Here is a 21496-nt window from a genome sequence, read left to right as displayed (position 1 = left end):
GGTTGTGTGACAGGAAAACAACAATTATGGACAAAGGTCTTCAGATTTATACCCAAAAAACCCATTGCCGTCGAGTCAATTCCAACTCATAGCGAACCTAGAGGACGGAGTAGAACTGCCCCACAGAGTTTCCAAGGAGCCCCTGATGGATTTGAACTGCCAACCTTCTGATTAGCAGCAGTAGCTCTTAACCACTACACCAGACACCCTCAATAAAGGAAATCAAGAAGTTTATTTCAGTGACACCATATTCCAACCAGAGTCCCCAGGTGGTGCAAATGGTTAACACGCTCAGCTACTAACCTAAAGGTTGGCAATTTGAGTCCACCCTGAAGTGCCTCAGAAAAAAGGCCTGGCAACCCATTTCTGGAAAAATCAACCATTGAAAACCCTGTGGAGCACAGTTCTACTCTGGCACACAGGAGGCGGCCAAGAGTTGCAGTGGGCTCGATGGCAACTGGGTCTTTTAATATTCCAACTAGCTCAGACAATAACGAAAGCAATCCTGAAAGAGAGTCCGCTCGACCTTGACTATAAGTCAATGGCCCTCCAGCCCCTGATAGGAAATTCAGGGGCAGGGATCTTGTAGCCCAACAGAGTAGGTTATCTCTACATTGCATTGAAATTGGGGCTCTCTAGAGAAAAGTTAAGGCACCCCAAATTGCCTTGCTTGCTTATTTACTCTCAATGGTTCTGGTTCGCCCATTGGACCCAGCAATGGGTGAATACACATTTCATTGTGTGAACTGTAGATGGTATTCAGATTTTGTAGCACACAGAGTGAGTTAAAATGTGGTGAAGAATCCAGCAATTGGAACTACCGACAGAAACGTTCACCAGATGGAGCGAAGAGGAGGGGCGCAGAAGTTGACTGGGACTCCCGGCTGCACCGAGGACTGATGGCTGACAACGTGCTTGAAAGGAAGGCTGCAGCGAGCAGACATGGGAGCTGGGTACGGACCACACACCTGAACCTCGCAGCATCCCCCCGGGCGTCCATAAATTCAGCTCAGGATACAGGAAGTAATCACAACGAGGAGGCCAGGGCAACAAGGAAGGTTCAATTCTCTTTAATATATTCTCCACAGAAAGGCAGGGAAGTGGGTAATATATTTCTGAAAGACGTGTAGACAGTGGTTAAAATTTTTTTTTTTTTCATTTTGACACTTAAGGCAGCATGCTAAAATCAGGTGATTGCCTCTATCCAGTCAATCCTGGGTGGCTGTGCATTGCATGCCTCATCCTTCATCAATGTATGTATTTTTTCCCAGAAATTACCCACGTAACCACACCCCACACACATTTCCACCTCGCAGCCTCATGTTCTAGACCTGCTCCACGGAGAGGGAAAATTCAATAAAGAAATGATGGCGGGGTGACTGCATGCTGGAACGATGGAATCGGTACGGCCCTCTCAGTCTGCGGAGAACATTTGCCTTTGAACATCTGAAGCTTTGGCCCAAAAATACAGCAGAGAAGAAAGAGGGATCAAGGCTCAGTCTCAGAGCAGAGCAGGCAAGGCCTCTTTACTGAGCCTGGATCACCATGAGAAGTCCAACGGAAGCCAAGACAAGGTAAGCACAAGGTTCACCTGCGTATCACCAATATTTCCCTGGGAAAAGTCTAACGGGCAATATTCAGCCAACAGAAAATAGGACCTGCTGCCTAGAGCCTCAAAAAGACCCTTAATCCAATCAAGAAGGCACAGATGGGGCCGGCTCCCCCTCACCCCCAAGCGGCCCAAGCAGAGGCATGCAGGGAACATACCCAGATGGAGGGGACTACTGCCATTGCTGATAAGCCAAGGCCACTCAGTGCCCATGAACCTGTGAGCTTCCAGGGAACGAGGAGGAAAAGGCAGGTCCCCATCACACCATTCCTCCCATTTAAAGCAATTTCTCTGCTCCCACCGCAAACACGGTTTCTTCGTCCCACAGTCTGGCTTGCAGCCCCACTAGCAGCTCTAACAGGTCCTGTGCTTTCCTCCATCTGGTCCCTGAATGAATTCCAGATGGATGTAACACACAGAAGGACTGGAGCCCAGCCGGAGGACCAGGCCCTGTCCTTCCTGCCCTCTCCAAGCACCTAGGTCTAGTAACGCTCTTGCCTTGGGGCATAAACCCAAGTCAGAAAGGTACAAGTCTCGCTAGAATTACCGAGGAATTCTCAGCTGGGCACCTCTCACATGAGCACCAGCTCTAGGTGAACCCACACCTCACCCAGTCTGATTTCCCACGACAACTTTGGTACAAAGGCAGAGAAGGGGCAAGGTTATCGTTCACGACCTCAACAACAACACTTGTAACACCGGCCCACCAGGCCCAAGGTAATAAAACAGCCCCAGGCGAGATCATACCCTCTCCCGTGGGGACAGACCATCTGCACAATGACCCAGCAATGGCACCTTGGTCCTACCTTCTTCAGCTTGCCACTCTTGGTGCCCACGAAGGCCAGGGAGTGATTCTTGTAGACATAGGCGATGACGGAAGTCATGCGGTCACTGTCTTCGGTGAAGACTGGGATGCCCCGTACCATCTCGGACACGCCCAGCGGGGCGTTCATGTCCAGGCCACAGAAGTTGTCATCAATGGTCAAGAGCTGAAAATAAAACAGGAGGAAAATTAGAGGTAGCGTCAGGGCAATTGGCAAAGGTACTGACTCAGGGGACTACGGAGCTAGAAGAATCCTTAGAGATGAGTGGTCTAGTATAAATCCCTACTTTTTTATGTGAAAAACTCAGCTCTGGAGAAACTAGGTGGCCTGCCAACAGTGGCCTAAGTAGGGAGTTGCAGGCCTATGGCAAAACCACAGATCTCTAGGGTCTCTTTTCACCATATTCCACGGTCTTTCTGCCCCTCCTCCAACCTCTCCAGGCACCATCTTGGTAACGTAGACTGTCCATCACCATTGTCGCCATGAAAAAGCACAGCCAGCGGCTCCCCCCTCCCCCCCACCATGAACATGGACTCCAGACAGGTCTGCTCAGGTGAAAGAGGGGAGTACTCTCCACCTCTACAAACTTACAGGTGAGCAGACATACCGATGAGGACTCAACAGTGTAGAACAGTGAACTAGACCCATCAGTATCTGAATAACAATATCAGGGGAGGCAGTCCTGTTTCAGTGGTAGAACTCTTAAGTCCCATGCTGGAGACCCGGATTTGATTCTCGGCCAATGCACCTCACGCACACGCACCACCCATCTGTCAGTGGAGGCCTGCATGTTGCTATGATGCTGAACAGGTTTCAGCAGAGCTTCCACACTAAGACAGACTAGGAAGAAAGGCCTGGCCATCTACTTCCGAAAATCAGCCAATGACAGCCCTGTGGATTACTGTGTGCATTTCATTTTGTTGTGCATGGGGCTGCCATGAGCCAGAGGCCAACTCACCGGTAACCAACAACACCACATCAGGGCGGAGGTCTGCGCAGACCACCTAGAGGGAAGAGGGGTGGGAGAAGAGGACAGCCCACAGCTCCACCCAGTCAACCACAGCTGATGCTCACAGCAAAGAGGGGGCAGCTGGGGCCTGGCCACACTGACAGCAGCATTTCCCACATGTCTTCTGTGGGGCCCAAGTTCCCTGAAATGCCTCACCATAAAAAGGCTCCTGGGGCAAATGTTTTGGGGGAAAACCTAGCACATTCTAACACCACCTAAAAGAATCGTGACCATTAGTCACATGAAAGGCCTCCAAAGTCTTTTTAAGTGGAAATATGTTTAACATTATCTCAGCCTTTTCCAATCATTGTATTCCCCAAACCATTTTCCACCGAAACATCTATTAACGACCCTTAAAAGGAATATTCCCCAGATGCCCATGGACGAGCTGATCTCACGCTTAGTCCTGACTCCAGGATGTACAATCTCAGGAGTCAGGTGACTAAGGAGCCTCGGGCCAGTTTCCCCCACACTGCTGGCTGAATCTCTCCCTGTCTTACAGCATGCCTCCATATGCCATGTCAGCAGAGGGTCACACTGGGTCCTGCCATCCTGTGGAGGGGTGCTGACACCAGCAGTGGCTGGAGAGAAGCTCCAGTGCCCCAGCAGACCACCTTACTTTGGTGCAGACCATCGGAGGCTTCCGGAACTTCTGGTGGACTCACTCTTTCTTGGAAGCACTGTGTGGCCTGGGAATAGTTCATGGGTCTGCCTGTGCTTTCATCTGCCACTCTATAAAGATGAAGGAAACAATCCCTGCTTTTTCATGGGCTACCATAAAGCCTATGGAGCTCATGCCTGTAAATGTCTTTGGACTTTCTGGAGAAAGGAGTGAAATAAAATACAAGGTGTCACTTTTTTAAAGGCTTCAGTCCAGCCAGAGGTGAGGCATCTGGAAGGGCACAGGCAGGCTCTTGCCAGCAGGGCTGTGTGAGAGTGGCCAACTTGGAGCTTTCCAGAGCCTCGGGGGGCTCCCTCACTTCCGCCCAGAACAGGGGCAGTCCATCTCAGTGAGGCCAGCACCCTGGGCATCTAAAGCCTCTCACTTCAACCTCTCCTCTCTCTCCTTTCACAACAGAGCAGGCGGGTGGGCTGGGGAGGGGGATGCATAGGCCGGCGGTGCAGGCCAGGTGCACAGCAGATGTCTGCTCCATGCCTTTGAGGTCCCTGGCCTCTCTTGCACGATGTGGCCTAAAAGCTCAGACCAAGCTCCAAACCAGACCAAACCCACTGCCATGGAGTCAATTCCAACTTATGGCAACCCTATAGGACAGGGTAGAACGGCCCCATAGGGTTTCCTAGGTTGTAAATCTTTACAGAAGCAGACTGCCACATCTTTCTCCCATGGAGCAGCCGGTGGGTTCAAACTGCCAACTTTTTGGTTAGCAGCCGAGTGCTTTAACCACTGCTCCACCAGGGATCCTAGACCAAACTCAACCCCCTATAGGACCTATAGGAGTCAAATTTAACTACTAGCTGTCATCAAGTCAATTCTGACTCATGGTCACCCCATGTGTGTCTGAGTAGAACTGGGCTTCGGCAGGTTAATTCAAAAATCAAGCTTGAAAAAACCCCCGTCATCACGGAAAGGACTCCATTTATGGGTCCCTTTTTTTCCCTAGGGCCCACCCCCTTGTCTTAGAGTGACTCCAACTTACGGCGACCCCGTGTATATCTGAGTAGAACTGCACTCCACAGAGTTTTTTGTTGTTGTTGAGAATATACACAGCAAAACACACACCAACTCAACGGCCTCTACATGTACAGTTCAGTAACATTGATTACAGTCTTCAAACGGGCAACCATTCTCACCCTCCTTTTCTGTGTTGTTCCTCCCCCATCAATATAACTTCACTGCCCCCTAAGTTTCCTATCTAATCTTTCAAGTTGCTGTTGTCAGTTTGATCCCATATAGATAGCTCTTAAAAGAGCACAATGCTCAAGGCAGACATTTTTTACTAGTTAAGCTAAATTATTGTTCGGTTTTAAGAAGACTTCAGGGAACATTTTTGGTTTAAGGTTTAAAGATTATCTCAGGGCAGTAGTTTTAGGGGTTCATCCAGCCTCCATGGCTCCATAGGGTTTTCAGAGGCTGATTTTTCAGGAGATTGCCAGGCCTTTCTTCCAAGTTTTCTCTAAATGGACTTGAACCTCCAACCTTTAGGTTAGCAACTGAGCGCCTTCACCACTTGCACCATCCAGTGACTCCATGGAGTCACGTTTAGGAGGGAGTTTCCAAGGTCCATTCTGATTTTTATGGCTCATCCCTGAAATGGGGCGGGGGGGAGGCAGATAGTGGAGAGTGAACGGATGGACAGAGGAGAGGAAGGATGACTCCACATTATGGGAAGATGAGGACTCTGTGTCTGCGGTGACCCGGGAGCATTCAAGGGCAGCCAAGGGTAGGCTGGGACTCCTTATGCCCTTGTGTGTTCCCTCCGCAGTGCCCAAGGAGTCCATACCCCTGACTTTGTTGGGTTTAAACTATGCTAAGGGACCTCTGCCATCAGCAACACACCTTTCCCATCAGGACCCATTTTCTAGGTAGATGAGGCTGAGTGATCCACACTGCAGGGGGGAAACTGAGGCAGGGGGCAAGGCAGCCCATTACTCATAGTCTCCCACCACCCCTGCCAGAAGCACACTCTCCTAGAGCTGGAGGCTCAGGCCTCTTGGCCCCATAGCTTGCAGATCTAAGTGGCCAGAGCTACCTAATGCCACCCTTCCCCTAGGCCCAGCAAGACACAAGCACATAAACAACCAATCGCCAACAAAAACAGAGCTCGCTTTTACCAGCTGTGTCATGCAGTCCCTAGTTCCCGAGGGGCAGAAAGCAGAGGTCTGTGCATCCCTCCCTGTGTGGCACCTCACAGAGCAGGGGGCCTGTGAGGAGAGTTTGCATCGAAGGAGGTGGGACAGCCAAGCTGGCACCTGAAGCCAGGGGCGCTGTCTCCAGCTTCAGCATCTCCCTGCAAGGCCCCACCTGGAGGCCAGGTCTCCGTCACCCCACCTGACCCTGACAGTCACCCCTACGTTGCCTATCTCATGGTATCGCCTTTAGGCTCAAATGGGGCAGAGGAGGAGGTTGGGTCTCATAAAGTCACATTCAGATTCAAGGAACAATAATGGCTTCCCCCTGGGCTTCCCCACAACTGGGCCCAGGGGTTGAAGACAGATGAGGCTGGTGGCCAAGCACTGCACAGGTCCGTGTGGACCCCACAGGCACCGGCCTTGGCGGTAGTACTCTTTGTTTCCCTAAAGCTAGGGGAGGTGGGTGGGAGCGTTTAGCACTGAGGTAGTAGGAAAAACCAAGGCCCAAGTTCACAGGGCAGACCAGCGCTTCCCGACCACATAACTTGGAACAGGTCTCTAATGTTCTCTGAGCTTTGTTTCCCTTGGCTGTAAATAGCAGGACAGGGCTGTCGTGAGAACAAGGTGAGGTGGCAGGTGTGAAGGCCCCTGGCGACTAGAAAGCAGGTCGTCAAGGTATTTCAGGGTAATTGTTTCATGAAGATCCTGCCCAGAGCCGGAAGCAGAACAGCCACAGAAAATGGCCTTCACTGCCTCCTTAATCCAAGGATGCGGCGCAGAGCCGGTTGGACCTGCAGCCACAGGGTAATTAAACCACTGGCAGGCAGAGGAGCGGCAAGGAGGTTAGTTGGTGAATGCCTTCCTTGGTCAGGTGAGGGTTGGTGTGGATACCTGAGCACCTGGGCAGTGAGAGAGAGGGTCTGCTCCTGCCCTGCCAAGCCCTCCCCTGGGCCCCACTAGCAGCCAGATCCCAGGAGCCAGGAGGAGCCTGGGCTTCATCAGGAGGCGGTCTCTCCCCTTCTGTCGCTTCACAGATACCCATGGATGAGCAATGGTGATCGGGAGAATGCTTAGTTATTGGGAAGGAGCGTCATTCCTATGAGGGGAGGAAACATTGGTCCAGTGTATGGGAATATCTGTGGTGCCCTCCGGGGCAGCCCTGTCTCTTGACCTAGAAACCTCAAACAGTCCTAGAAGCCATACCTTTTGGGGTTACTCCACCCTGATCTGGAGGACATAGAGCCTTCTCTCCATGGCTCAAATACCTTCATGGATTGAGCTGGGTCGGAATTAACACTATGACTCACGGAATTCCAGTGAGGGACCATGTTTTATTCATCTCTGTACCCTCAGCTTAGTGCCAGGCTCATAGTAAGTTAATAAGATATAATTGTAAAATCAATGACTGACTAATTAGAAACTTGGGTTTCACAGTGGCCAACAGTGTGGAACTTAAGCCAGAGTGCCTAGGTTGAAATCCCAGCTCTTCCACTTAATGGTATGTGACATTGGGTGTTATGAATTGAATTGTGTCCCTCCCCCCCCAAAAAAATATGTGTTGTAAACCCTAACCCCTACATTTGTGGCTGTAACCCCATTTGGGAATAGAGTTTTCTTTGTTATGTTAATGATCATATGGTTCTAAGCTGTGTTTTAAACCAATCACTTTTGAGATACGAAAGAGCCAATTAGGCATAGACACAAGCACAAATGGGGGAAGAGAGATGCTGGATGGAGACCACCAAGGAACACCAAGAAGAATGCTGGAGAAGCTGAGACGAGAATCTTCCCCCAGGGCAGGTTTAGCCTCCTAACCTACTAGATGTATGCAAAAGCTGGACAATGAATAAGGAAGACCGAAGAAGAATGGATGCCTTTGAATTATGATGTTGGCAAAGAATCTTGAATATGCCATGAACTGCCAGAAGAACAAACAAATCTGTCTTGGAGGAAGTACAGCCAGAATGCTCATTAGAAGGATAGTAAGACTTCACTCACGTACTTTGGACATGTTATCAAGAGGGACCAGTCCCTGGAAAAAGACATCATGCTTGGGAGACTACAGGTCAGTGAAAAAGAGGAAGGCCTTCAACAAGACAGACTGACACAGTAGCAGCAACGATGGGCTCAAGCACAACGATTATGAGGATGGTGCAGGACCAGGCAGTGTTTTGTTCTGTTGTACATGGGGCTGCTATGAGTTAGAACCGACTTGACAGCACCTAACGACAAAACAACAAACTATGAGAAAATAAATTTTTGTTTGTTACATCATCCACTTGTGGTATTTCTGTTACAGCAGCGCTAAGAAACTACACCATTGGGCAAGCCCTTTAACCTCTCTGTGCTTCAGTTTGCCGTTTGTAAAAATGCTGTGGTGAGGATTAAATGATTCAGGACACAAAGCATTTAGAATGATGTCTGGCACTTGGCTGGTTCTAAGTAAGTGTTAGCTCTTATTGTTGGTCATTGTTAGGGTTTGGATAACCTTTGTGAGCCTCAGCATCTTTGAGAAAATTGATGGTATCTCCCTCAGAGAGGTGTGATCAAGATTAAGGAGGCCAATGTTACCAAGATTAAATAGCGAAGGATGTTCTTCCTAAAGATCTTTCTGAATGGATAGCTATTCGGCCAAGGACACTGAAGGACCAAACAGAGAAATGGTTGAACATCGAGAAGGTGGAGCCTACTCAAAGTGTGGTCCCCAGGCCAGCAGCATCCACATCACCTGGGAGCTTATTAGAGATGTAAATTCTCCAGCCCCACCCCAGACCTGATGAATCAGTGGTGCTGGGGGTGGGGCTCAGCAATCTGGGTCTTAACAACCCTCCAGGTAATTCCGTGCGCTCCAGGGTTTGAGGCACCTGGCCTGGGTCACCTCCTGAAGGTCCCTCCTGGCTGAGGGTGTGGTGGAGCAGTGTGGTGGAGAAAACGGCCTGTGATAAGTGTTCAGACTCTGAAGCAGGACCCACTGGACCCGGATGCTGAAGGCCCATCGGCAGCCTTCCCAGGGGCCCACCGCATGGTGGTGGTGGTGGTGGGATGTGGTGGTGGTGGTGGTGGTGGTGGTGTGGTGTGGTTGTGGTGGTGGTGGTGGAGGTAGGTGGTGGAGGTGGCTTGGGGAGCTGGCGCTGACACTCCAAATTACAATCTAATGGCTCACTGCGCTTCGCTCCCCACAGCAGCAAAGGTTACTGTGCAATTACGTGTCGCTACATACAAATGACAGAGCAGTTACGGTTACTTTACCAATTACAGGGAAATTGCTCCCACTCTACAGTGAGACTGGTGCTCTGAAAGCTCCACCGTCTCCACGGAAAGGTGCTGCCCACGTCCTTCCTCCGCAGTCTCCCCAGGCCCGGGCAGAGCGGCACAGCAGCAACCCAAGCACCCAGGGAGTGGCTGGTGGTGTCTGTGGAGACCCCTGAGAAAAGCTCAGCAGAGGGGCAGACCTGGGAGACGGGGCCCCTCCGCATCGCCCCCAGCCTCAGGCCCTGATGACACACTCTTAGAGGAATAAAGATCACCCTGACACTCATCCCATCCATCTTGAAGGCCAAGGGAGATTGGGGGTGGGGACTTGAAACTGCCCCTTGCCCAGGGTAGCACACCCCTAGCCTGGGTCCTGAAGGACCACCCCTGCCAAGGGCAGCTGTGTCAGCCCAGGCTCTTAGGGCCCTATATTGCAGAAACCCACCTCGAGCCCTTATTATGGAAAGGTCAGAACTGGGCCAGAGCTGGAATGCTGAACTAATGAGGTCCAGGTCACCGGGTCCATCCCCCTGTGGGCCAATTAGCCTGGCTCTGGGACACAGTCTCTTCCATAGCCACAGGCTGGCCCTCTTTGCCCAGCCAGCCACTGTTTACAAATAGCCCAGGATGGTCCCAAAGCGAAAGCAGCAGGCTGGGGAGCTATGGGGATGAGCCAAAGCTGCCAACTCCTTCCCCAGGAAGGTGCCTGCTCTGGGCCAGCGGCCACAATCTGTGAGCCACAGGGTGGAAAATAAAATCAGACCTGGGCCTCCTGGGACCTGTTGCTCCCTAGAAACGCCTGTAGTTCAGCAAAAAGAAGAGTCCCTATACGTGAGTGGACCAGCTCTGTCCTTCCTGCATAGGACCCAGAGGAGTCCTGAGCCCATTGACCCACCCCCAGAGCTGGAGCCCACCCCTCCATCATGACTGACCCAAGCTCACCCCATGTGGGGTCATCCCGTCCTTTAATAAGGCCTGTTTCTCAAACTTTTTGTCCCGTAGGCTATGGCAACGCAGCGTTTTCAATAGGGGAAACTGAGGCACTAGACAATGACAGCACTATTTACTGTCTGTCTCTCACTTATCCTTCTGCTAATGAAGGTTTAAAAAGGACCTACTAAGCACAAAGCCCTAGTGAGCCCCCAAGAATACAAAGATGAAGGCCTCAGTCCTGCCCCAAAAAACTCTCTCTTTCCTAGTGAGGGTGAACCACCCGGGCCAGTGACTAGACAAGGCCAAGTGGCTGCATCAGTTAGGTCTGAAGGACAGGACCACCACCTGCCAGGAGCAAGCAGGGATTCATGAATCATTGCACTCGATTCCTATTCTCTATCCCATACAGCCCACCACCATTCACCCACATTGTGCTGTCAGAGAAGAAAAATAACTCAAGACCAGAAAACCCACAGTCCCATTTTACAGAAGAGGAAACTGAGGTCTTGAGAGTGAAATAACTCAATGGCACACAATAACAACAACAGGCACACATCAAGCTACTGGGAAAATACATACTAGAACCCAAAATCCTCAGTCCAGATAGGGAAATTAGAAAACTGTTCTTAACCAGGGGCTTCCTCCAGGTTGCTGGAGGACAGACCCAAAGGGAACCTATTCCAGGATGAGGTGGGAAATCAGAACACTGCCTACCCCTCCACTTCTTTTCCTGCTGCCCAGGATGAGGGCTCTGCCCTTCTCGGACCCCTGGTAGCCTGGACAGTACTGACTCTCCCCTCCAAGGAGGTCCTTGGCTGAGCATCAAAGCCAGGGGTCTTTTCCCAAGAAGGAAAACGAGAGCCAGAGTTTTGATAAGAAATACAACTTAGGAGACAAGACGCGGAAGATCAGGAGCCCGCTGGTATGGAAAAGGAAAGTCCTTTGGGTTCTCTATGCTCAGCAGCCCTAAATTTCTCCCCATTAATTACACTTACACACACGCACACACACACACACACAGAGCTAACCATAACAAACCTCCTCTGGAAATGGGGAATCAGTGAATTACCTAGCTGGGATTTCTTTTTAAAGGGAGATATTGATCAGAGAAGCTGTAATAGCGCCTGTCTAAATACAGAGTCCAGTTGTAAAGCTCTGTTACTACAGGAAGAAAACCATCACCCACTTATTGGGAACCACACCTCAGATATGACCGCTGACCCCTAAGGAGTTCATAAACACACCTGGCAGCAAAGCCTGATGCAAGAAAGCTCTTTACGCCGAGAGCCGACCCAGTACGCCCTGCACTGGCAGGGGACGAGATAAGCAGAGAGGGTCCTCGGGGAGGCAGAGGCAACTTTGGTGGTGCAGTGGTTAAGAGCCCAGGTGCTAATCAAAAGGTCGGCAGTTCAAATCCACCAGGTGCTCCTGGGAAACTCTATGGGGCAGTTCTACTCTGTCCTATAGGGTCGCTATGAGTCAGGATCAATTCGATGGCAACAGGTTTTTGGTTTTTAGTAGACTTAGGTTTTTTTTTTTTTTTTTTAGCCTCATCAGAAAGCCTGTTACTCTGTAAAATAACCCCATGAGCTTGAGCACTCATTTCTGTAACAAAGAAAGAAAGAAAGACATCTGACTATGCAACGCTCTGATCGCTCTCCCATTCTGCATAAACTGTCCTTTCCTTTTAATGATTTCTGACCCTGCCAGGGCCAGCGCTGACCCTCTGGGGCTGAACTCTCTCGAGAGCCGCAAAAGTCCTGCAACAGGTGAAGGCTGGCCCGACCCCCGCCTGTGAGCACAGGCTAATGGAAGTGGGAAGCGTGAATGAAGGCCTCATCCACTTAGTTACTAATGCATTATCTCAGAGCGATTCTTTATTGTGTTTTTTTCAATGAGATTCTGGGGAGAATGAATGTGTACAGAGAAAGAGAGAAAGCCAGCAAAGCACAGCCACAATAACCTAGTTAGATAAACACGTTACAGAAGAGATGAGTGAAAAGTGTCACGGGGTTGGAAAAATAACAGCCAAGCTTCCCAAGAACCAAGAGCCCTGTTTCCAGGCTTAAAAAAGGGGGTAGAATAGCATTGTGTTGTAGGAGTGTGTGTGTGTGTGTGTGTGTGAGAGAGAGAGAGATGTGAGGCAAATATTCACTCAATTACTGCATCTACCTACCAACAGAACAATGAAAACAATTTGCAAAAAGTAATGCTTCTTTTGATAGTTCCATGTGTGTTTTCAAGGAGCCCTGGTGGCACAGTGGATAAAGCACTTGGCTGCTAACCGAAAGGTCAGCGATTTGAACACATTGACAGCTCTCTGGGAGAAAGAAGTGACAGTCCGCTTCTGTAAAGATTACAGCCTTGGAAATCCTGTGGGACAGTTCTACTCTATCCTATAGGGTCTCTATGAATTGGAATCGACTCAGTGGCAATGAGTTTGTTTTTTATGGCTTTATGTGTGTTTTGTATAAGGAGCCCTGGTGGCGCAGTGGTTAAGAGCTCAGCTGGTAACTGGAAGGTTGGTAGTTCGAACCCATCAGCTGCTCCATGGTAGGAAAGACCTGGCAATCTGATCCTGTAAGGATTACAGCCTTGGAAACCCTATGCAGTTCTCTTCTGTTCTATAGGGTCACTATGAGTCCAAATGGATTGACAGCACACAACAACAACAATGTGTGTTTTGTAAGGATCCCTAGTGGCACAATGGTTAAGCACTCAGCTGCTAACCAAAAGGTAGGCAAGTTCAAACTCACCACTGGCTCTGTGGGAGAAAAGATCTGGCAATCTGCTCCCATAAAGATTACAGCCTAGGAAACCCTATGGGGCAGTTCTACTCTGTCCCACAGGGTTGTTATGAGTCAGAATCGACTCAGTGGCACCTAACAACAACATGTTTGGGGCATTGGTGGCTTAGTGGTAGAACTCTCTTCTTCCATACAGAGACCCAGGTTCAATTCCCACCAATGCACCCCAGGCACAGCCACCACCCTCCCATCGGTGGAAGCTTACATGCTGCTATGATGTTGAATAGCTTTCAGCGGAGTGTCCAGACTAAGAGAGACTAGGAAGAAGGTCCTGGTGATCTGCTTCACAAAATCAGCCAATGAAAATCCTATGGACCAAAATGGTCCAGGCTGCAATTGATCATGTGGATATCACAGGACCAGCACTGTTTTGCACAGTTGTACGTGAGGTTGTCATGAGTCAAGGGCCAACCCCACGGCAGTTTGGGCACCATCTGTGACCCAGTTCCACTAGATATTACGATATCGCTCACCATGATAATAAGCTATCCTTCTAATAGGGCACTAACGCATGTATTTGAGCCGTTTTCCCAGGAGAGGGGCATCAGGCCAAGGCCACATTCTGCACTCTGCAGGAGTTAACCGTGAGCATCACCAGTGCCGCCTCCCAGGGGTTGCTGAGCACAGCCATGAAGTAGCAGCTCCAACTCGGGGCCCTGGGGCTTGAACTTATGGCCTTCTCCTCATTAGTTTAGCTACTGAGAGCCCCTGTTCATGCCTCCGAAAAGCAGGCTAGGCCACAACACAATGGCCCAGGGTGGGTCTGGACCAGCCAGAGTTGTGCAGCCAGCCTCACAAGGTCCACAAGCCCAGCTCTGCAGATGACAGTCACACTGAGGACTTGTCCCTGAAGCCAGTCAAATGCAGCTAAGTCTAGGCCCATGGGAAATGCCAGGGATAAGTTCTCAGTGTTGTGAACGATACCAACCAAACCCTCTTGGAAACCACCCCTCTCCTTTGGTACCTGGGCTTCAGAGGCCCCCAGTGGCTGCCTGTCAGGAGAAGATAAATCCCACACAACCCATTAATCCCACAGTTCAACTCCCTCTCCGGAGCCTCCGGCAGACACCCGCAGCCGCCACCAGACCTGTAATTGAAGTGGGGAGCGCAGCCATGATTAAGTTTGTGTTTTCTGGTGGGCGCTGAGAAGCAGTGGCCCGCTCGCCAGGCTGAATTATGGGGTAGGTCATTCCCTCGTTAGTGGGAATAAATTTTATTAGCCCTACTCTTATTGCCTGGCGTCTTCCTCGCTTGCTCCCCGGGCCCGCGTGTGTGTCTGGATAATGTCGCCTGCATGCGGATAAATCAGTCGAACAAATCCCATTATATTTTGGAACACTGACAGAGACACAGTAATGACACGGAGACCGGGGAAAGGTGCGGGCTTTCTTCTCGCCTGCTGATCCCATTTCATGTACATGGATGATATGTTGGGCCCAATCCACTAGGAAAAAATTGTAAATCGTGAGGCCGAACAGGGACCTGCTTCCTTCATTGTCTCTTTTTTCCTCCTTCATTAACTAACTTTGTTAATGACAAGACAGGAGCTCCGTGTGTTCCCATCTGCCTTGCAGAAACTCTGGGACACTTGAAGGTAGCAGCAGTGGGCCTGTCACAGTCCATGCAGGGGAGAGAGGAAGGCCAAGGGCACACACCAGGGCCTGGGACATTGAACATGACATCCAGGTTAGGCATAGCCCAAATCTCTCCTACACAGGTATGGCTGGAGAGAGACGGACGTGTGAAATTACAACCATATGATTGAGTCCCTTTTGTCCCATTGGGTGGTGAGAACCAAAGAGAATCTTACAGGACGGGGCTACGAGCACGTCTGTGTGTCTCTGGATGTAAGAGGCCTTTGTATCTCTCACTATTAACGAGAAAAGTCGATGTATGTATCTCTTTGTATGAGTCTCAACACACTGCATTAGAGAGATATTTTATTCCTTCCTTCTTGAGGATAAAATGAATAATTCAAAGCAAATGGGAAATGCTGAGCAGCCTGGTTATATCTCATGGATGGGGCTGGCTGAGATTCAGAGGTCCAGACTCTCCAGTCAGTAGCTAGGCAGAGACGCCACCCTGTAAGGTCAACAAGAATTGAAGGAAAGGCCCAGAAAGCTAGATTGGATTGTTAAGTAAGGCTGGCATGCTTGGGTGCACGGCGTGTGTGCATGTGCCTGGGGTGTGTGTGTGTGCACACAGGGTGTAGGGGGGAAATGGGTGTGTATGTGTGCATTGGGTGTGTGTGCATTGTGTGTGTGTGTACACAGGGTCGTGGTTATACATGGGGGCGTGTGTGTGCAGTGTGTGTGTGCATGGAGTGTGTATGTGCCCAGATGTGTACATGTGTGCAGAGTGTGCGTATGTGCTCAGGGTGTATGAGTGTGCATGGGGTGTGGGTGTGTGTGTGCACAGGGTCATGGTTGTACATGGGGTTGTGCTGTGTGCGTGTGCATGAAGTGTGAATGTGCCCAGATGTGCGCGTGTGCACACAGTGTGTGTATGTGCTCAGGGTGTGTGAGTGTGCATGGGGTGTGGGTGTGTGCATGGGGTGCATGGGTGTGCAGGGGATGTGTGTGTGCATGTATAAAAAATGTTTACGGTATTCCTGCTATGTGTAGTGAGTAGGTGTGAGGGAGAACAACCCCCAGAAAGAGGAGGACAGAAAGAGTCTAAGAGATGACAATGTAAAGAGTTGAGTGAGGCAAAGCAACCCAGCAAGGGGGGAGAAGCAGGGAGACTGCAGACACACACAGTGAGGACACAGGAAGCCAGACACAGAGAATGCACAGCCTACATGTGTGTGCATGGCTGTGTTCACACACATGCACCCCTCCCTGCTGGGGTTGGGAAGCAGATGTCCCGGCACAGGCCACGGCATTGCAAGGCCCCATGTCCCTATCCTCTGCTCAGTACAGCTATGCTGAGGCTTCCTGGACGTGGTCTGGGCTCAAATCCTGTGTGTGTAATTCCCCGCTCCTGTCATGCTCCCTGAGAGGACGGGCCCAGCTGGGAAGTCAACCTCAAGCCCCTCCATCTCACTACACCCAGTGCACCCCCAGGGCTGGCCATGACCCCAGACACTGTAGCACCATGCACACGTGGCTGGGATGGGGCTTTCATTCCGAACCCTGCTGGCCAGTGGGGGTGGTGGGCTTTGCACTTGAATACCTAGACAGAAGCCACCTGGAAGAAGCAGTCCAGGGACCTGATTTCATAAAGATTGGGGTTGTAATGTGACAACCACCAAAATGCTGGGCAAAAAAGCCTGCAGTGCAGAGGCAGGGGCTGTGAGTGGTGTATCCTGGGGCCCATGGGAGGGAAGACTTGTAATGTGTGTACTTACTGAGGCAGAAGCATGTGCGTGAGGGGTTTGTTTAATGGGCACGGTGTATGTGGCAAGCATAGTGGATAAAAAGAAGGAATAGGTGGCGGTTCCTCAAAAAGTTAAGCAGAATTAACAAAATACTCTGCAATTCCACTCCTAGGTATACGCCCAAAAGACTTGGAAACAGGGACTCAAGCAAGGACATGTACACCAATGTTCACTGCAGCATTACCCACAATAACCAAAAGGTGGAAACAGCCCAAATACCCAACAGCAGATGAATGGGTCAACAAATGGCATTCTACATAGACAATGAAATGTTGTTGTTGTTAGGTCCCATCGAGTCAGTTCTGACTCATAGCGACACCATGCACAACAAAACAAAACACTGGCCGGTCCTGTGCCATCCTTACAATCATTGTTATGCTTGAGCTCATTTTTGCAGCCACTGTGTCAGTCCACCTCGTTGAGGGTCTTCCTCTTTTCCGCTGACCCTGTACCCTGCCAAGCATGATGTCCTTCTCCAGGGACTGATCCCTCCTGACAACATGTCCGAAGTATGTAAGATGCAGTCTCGCCATCCTTGCTTCTGAGGAGCATTCTGGTTGTACTTCTTCTAAGACAGATTTGTTCGTTGTTTTGGCAGTCCAGCCAAAAGATATATTCAATATTCTTTGCCAACACCGTAATTCAAAGGCGTCAATTCTTCTTTGGTCTTCCTTCTTCATTGTGAAGCTTTCACATGCATATGATGTGATTGAAAATACCTTTTTTTTTTTTGGGTCAGGCGCACCTTAGTCTTCAAGGTGACATCTTTGCTCTTCAACACTTTAAAGAGGTTCTTTGCAGCAGATTTGCCCAATGCCGTGTGTCTTTTGATTTCTTGACTGCTGCTTCCATGGCTGTTGATTGTGGATCCAAATAAAATGAAATCCTTGACAAGTTCAATCTTTTCTCCATTTATCGTGATGTTGCTCATTGGTCCAGTTGTGAGGACTTTTGTTTTCTTTATGTTGAGGTGCAATCCATACTGAAGGCTGTGGTCTTTGATCTTCATTGGTGAGTGCTTCAAGTCCTCTTCACTTTCAGCAAGCAAGCTGGTGTCATCTCCATAACGCAGGTTGTTCATGAGTCTTCCTCCAACCCTGATGCCCTGTTCGTCTTCATATAGTCCAGCTTCTCGGATTATTTGTTCAGCATACAGATTGAGTAGGTATGGTGAAAGAATACAACCCTGACACACCTTTCCTGACTTTAAACCAATCAGTATCCCCTTGTTCTGTTCAAACAACCGCCTCTTGATCTATGTAAAAGTTCTTCATGAGCACAATTAGGTGTTCTTGAATTCCCATTCTTCACAATGTTATCCATAATTTGTTATGATCCACACAGTCGAATGCCTTTGCATAGTCAATAAAACACAGGTAAACATCCTTCTCATGTTCTCTGCTTTCAGCCAGGATTCATGCGACATCAGCAATGATATCTCTGGTTCCACGTCCTCTTCTGAAATCGGCCTGAATTTCTGGCTGTTCTCTGTCGATACACTGCTGCAGCTGTTTTTGACTGATCTTCAGCAAAATTTTGCTTGCATGTGACATTAATGGTATTGTTCTATAACTTCCACATTCGGTTGGATCACCTTTCTTGAGAATAGGCATAAATATGGATCTCTTCCAGTCAGTTGGCCAGGAAGCTGTCTTCCATATTTCTTGGCATAGACGAGTGAGCACCTCCAGCGCTGCATCTGTTTGTTGAAACATCTCGGTTGATGTTCCATCAATTCCTGGAGTCTTGTTTTTTGCCAGTGGAACAGCTTGGACTTCTTCCTTCAGTACCATGGGTTCCTGATCATATGCTACCTCTTGAAATGGCTGAACATCGACTAATTCTTTTTGGTGTGATGACTCTGTGTATTCCTTCCATCTTCTTTTGATGTTCCCTGGGTCATTTAATATTTTCCTCATGGAATCCTTCACTGTTGCAACTCGAGGCTTGAATTTTTTCTTCAGTTCTTTCAGCTTGAGAAATGCTGAGCATGTTCTTCCCTTTTGGTTTTCCATCTCCAAATAATATTTCCAATGAAGTATTATTTGGCCATAAAAAGGAATGAAGTACTGATACATGCCGCAACATGTCTGAACCTCAAAAACATTACATTAAGTGAAAAACACAAACACACACAAAAAGTCACATCTTGTATGATTCCATTTAGATGAAATACTCTGAATAGATTAACCCATAAAGACAGAAAGCAGATTGGTCGTTTCCCAGGGCTTGGAGGAATGGGGAGTAACTGCTTAATGGATACAGGGGGTTACTTTGGAGTAATGGAGTAATAAAGTACCGAAGTGATGGAGTAATGAAGTAATGGAGTGGTGGAGTGATGGAGTAATGAAGTGATGCAGTAATGGAGCAATGAAACTAGCGAGAGGCGGTAGTTGTACAACATTGTAAATGTACTCGATACCACCGAATACCACCTTAAAATGGTTAATTTTATTATGTGAATTCACCTCAATAAGTTTCTTTTTTTTTTTTTTTCTTAAAAGGAGGGATGAGGTGGGGATGTGAAGGAGCTCCCTATCTGACAGAAGACTGCAGCTGAGCAGAACGAGAAAGCCTTGCTGAGCGCCATCAACAACAGGATACAGCCCCATTGAACCCGGGCTGCCCTTCCTGCAGACGAGGAAAAGCAAACATCGGAGTAGACAGAGAAACCTGTGCCAGAGCTGGTAGCTGCCTGGCCAAGCCGGATGCTCACCCTCATGGAGTGTCAGGATCGGAGGCGCCAGGTGAACCTGAGTGGCGGTCCTGGGGGTCCCAAGGCCAGCCCGTCTGAGGCAGTGACCAGTCCCCCACAGGACCACCGGGCCTGGGAACTGGTGATGGCAGAGTCCAAGAAACCACATACCCAACTGGGACTCTCCTTCACCACCCAATCTCACTCACTGTGGGGCACGAGGTAAAGCCCCCCAAGTCCCTGTCCCTCTGCAGACCCTGTGGGATGAGGCAGAGCCAGGAACACTGAAGTCAAAGAAGAGCTTGGTCCAGCATGGTCTCCACCAGGGGCAGCTGGAAACGTGACAGGCTTTCTTAGATCTCCTACTAACTGAGGAGTCCTAGGGGCACTTGGTGTCCTAGGATCCCAGGTCTTGCACAGTGAGCTGTCCCACCCAAATGCCCCTAGCCCACCACTGAGACACACCAGCGGGAAATGATCTGCTGAGAATCTGGAAACATGGCAGGAGCTAATCAATGGGTTATCTGACCTTGAGTGAAGTACCTAACAGTTCTGTGCCTCAGTTTCCTCGACTTGAGATGACATCTGCCACTTCTATGGTGGTTTGAGTTCACCCAGAGGTGCCTCAGAAGAAGGGCCTGGCATTCCACTTCTGAAAAATCAGCCACTGAAAACCTTATGGAGCACAGATCTGCTCTGACACACGTGGGGTCGCCATGAGTCGGAATCAACTCAATGGCAGCTGGTTACAATACCACTAAGAGCATAAAAGGAGGTGAGGAAACGCCTCACAAACCAGCAGATACCACATGAACTCCCACAAGCGATCCTAGCAGGCTGCTGGGGGCCCACTCTCAGTTCCCATTACTGGGGCTTGAAGGGTGTGAGATGGGGAATTTGGCTTCTTCCCCAGGGGCCCAAATTTGCCATTGGGAGGAGTCTTAGGCTGGGTTCTCTGGAGAAGCAAAACCAGTGCAGTATATAAATGTATACAGAGATATATTTATGTCAAGGAAATGTCTCATGCGGTTGCAGAAGCTGGAAAGTCCCAAGTCCATGAGTCAGCTAGAGGCCTCTCCTGACTCCTGTAGCTGCAGGGGCTGGCAAACTCAAAATCAGCAGGTCAGACAACAAGGCTCTGGCCCACAGCTATGAAGGCTGACGAATCCCAAGATCGGCAGGTAAGCTGCTAGCTCAAGTCCCAAGAGCAAGAGATCAGATGAACAGGAACCAGCTGCGGGATTCAGAGTGAGCAAACACCAGAAAGCCTTGCCAGAAAGCCCATCCATATTGGATGCAGGCCACACCCCCAAGGAAACTCCCTTTCAACTGATTGGCTACTCACAGCAGATCCCATTAGGGAGGTAATCACATTATATCAGATCTCATCATGGAGGTGATCACATCATTATATGACTGCCAAACTACATCATAACTGCCAAACCACTGAGCATCATGGCCCAGCCAAGATGACACATAACCTTAACGATCACAGAAGGTCACACTAAGGTCAAAAACTGAGGGGAAGGTTAAGAAGCAGAGTCTGCCCACCTCCTTGAGGCCCTCCTCAGCCCAGTCCTATCAGCACTAATGCTGATACTGCCTCATGCTTGGCTTCCAACTGAAGGAAGACATCGGTGGTGTGGGAGATGGCCATACAACTATACAGCAGTTGTCCCCACCTCATGAGTTGTGTGAGCCTCTCTCCCAAGCTCTGGGTGCCCCTGAGACCAATGCCATTCCAGGACTCTTGGTTTCCCCCAGAGGTGAGAGCAGGGCCTGTACCTTCCTAGAGCTAAAGAATGTTCCTTTCACTCATCCATTCACTAATTCTTTTGGAGGCAGAAGGGCTGGTGTTCTGTGAGGTTACCCAGGAGGCTGAGGAAGAGGAGAGGGGCAGATAGCCCTGAGACTTTGTAGGAATCCCAGGGTGCTGTCTGCCCCACTCCACGTCAGGAGAGGAGGCCGGCTGAGTCAGGCCTCCCCGGATTCTGGCACAGGACAATGCCCCAGGCCGTGGGCTCCTCAGCCACGCTGTGTGTGCTCTGCAGATGAGGGTGTCAGGTAGCCTGGGTGGCAGCCTTCCTAAGAGACCAGGGAAAGACACAATCCCAGTGCTGAGCAAGAAAAACCACAACTGAAACCATTAGCACTAATCAACCAACTGAATGCTCATT

General features: G+C 49.7%; 1 protein-coding gene across 26 annotated transcripts in view; it reads right to left on the bottom strand.

Moving 5' to 3' along the window:
- PLXNA4 (plexin A4) overlaps positions 1 to 21496 on the bottom strand; it is a 516957-nt gene that overhangs the window by 423751 nt on the left and 71710 nt on the right. For 23 of the 26 annotated variants that reach the window (XR_010322602.1, XM_064289709.1, XM_064289711.1 and 20 more), the window contains one exon: positions 2416 to 2598. Coding sequence is in view for 24 of the 26 variants with exons in the window: in XM_064289709.1 (XP_064145779.1) it covers positions 2416 to 2598 (183 nt within the window). In the remaining 2 variants the exon portion in view is untranslated. Of the gene's footprint in view, positions 1 to 1054; positions 2599 to 21496 lie in introns of those variants that run through there. The other 3 variants (XM_023539988.2, XM_064289712.1, XM_064289717.1) reach the window with 3 other exon arrangements.

The sequence above is a fragment of the Loxodonta africana genome, chromosome 8, assembly GCF_030014295.1.
Source record: "Loxodonta africana isolate mLoxAfr1 chromosome 8, mLoxAfr1.hap2, whole genome shotgun sequence".
NCBI classification, from domain to species: domain Eukaryota; kingdom Metazoa; phylum Chordata; class Mammalia; order Proboscidea; family Elephantidae; genus Loxodonta; species Loxodonta africana.
This window is presented reverse-complemented; position numbering and strand designations above follow the sequence as displayed.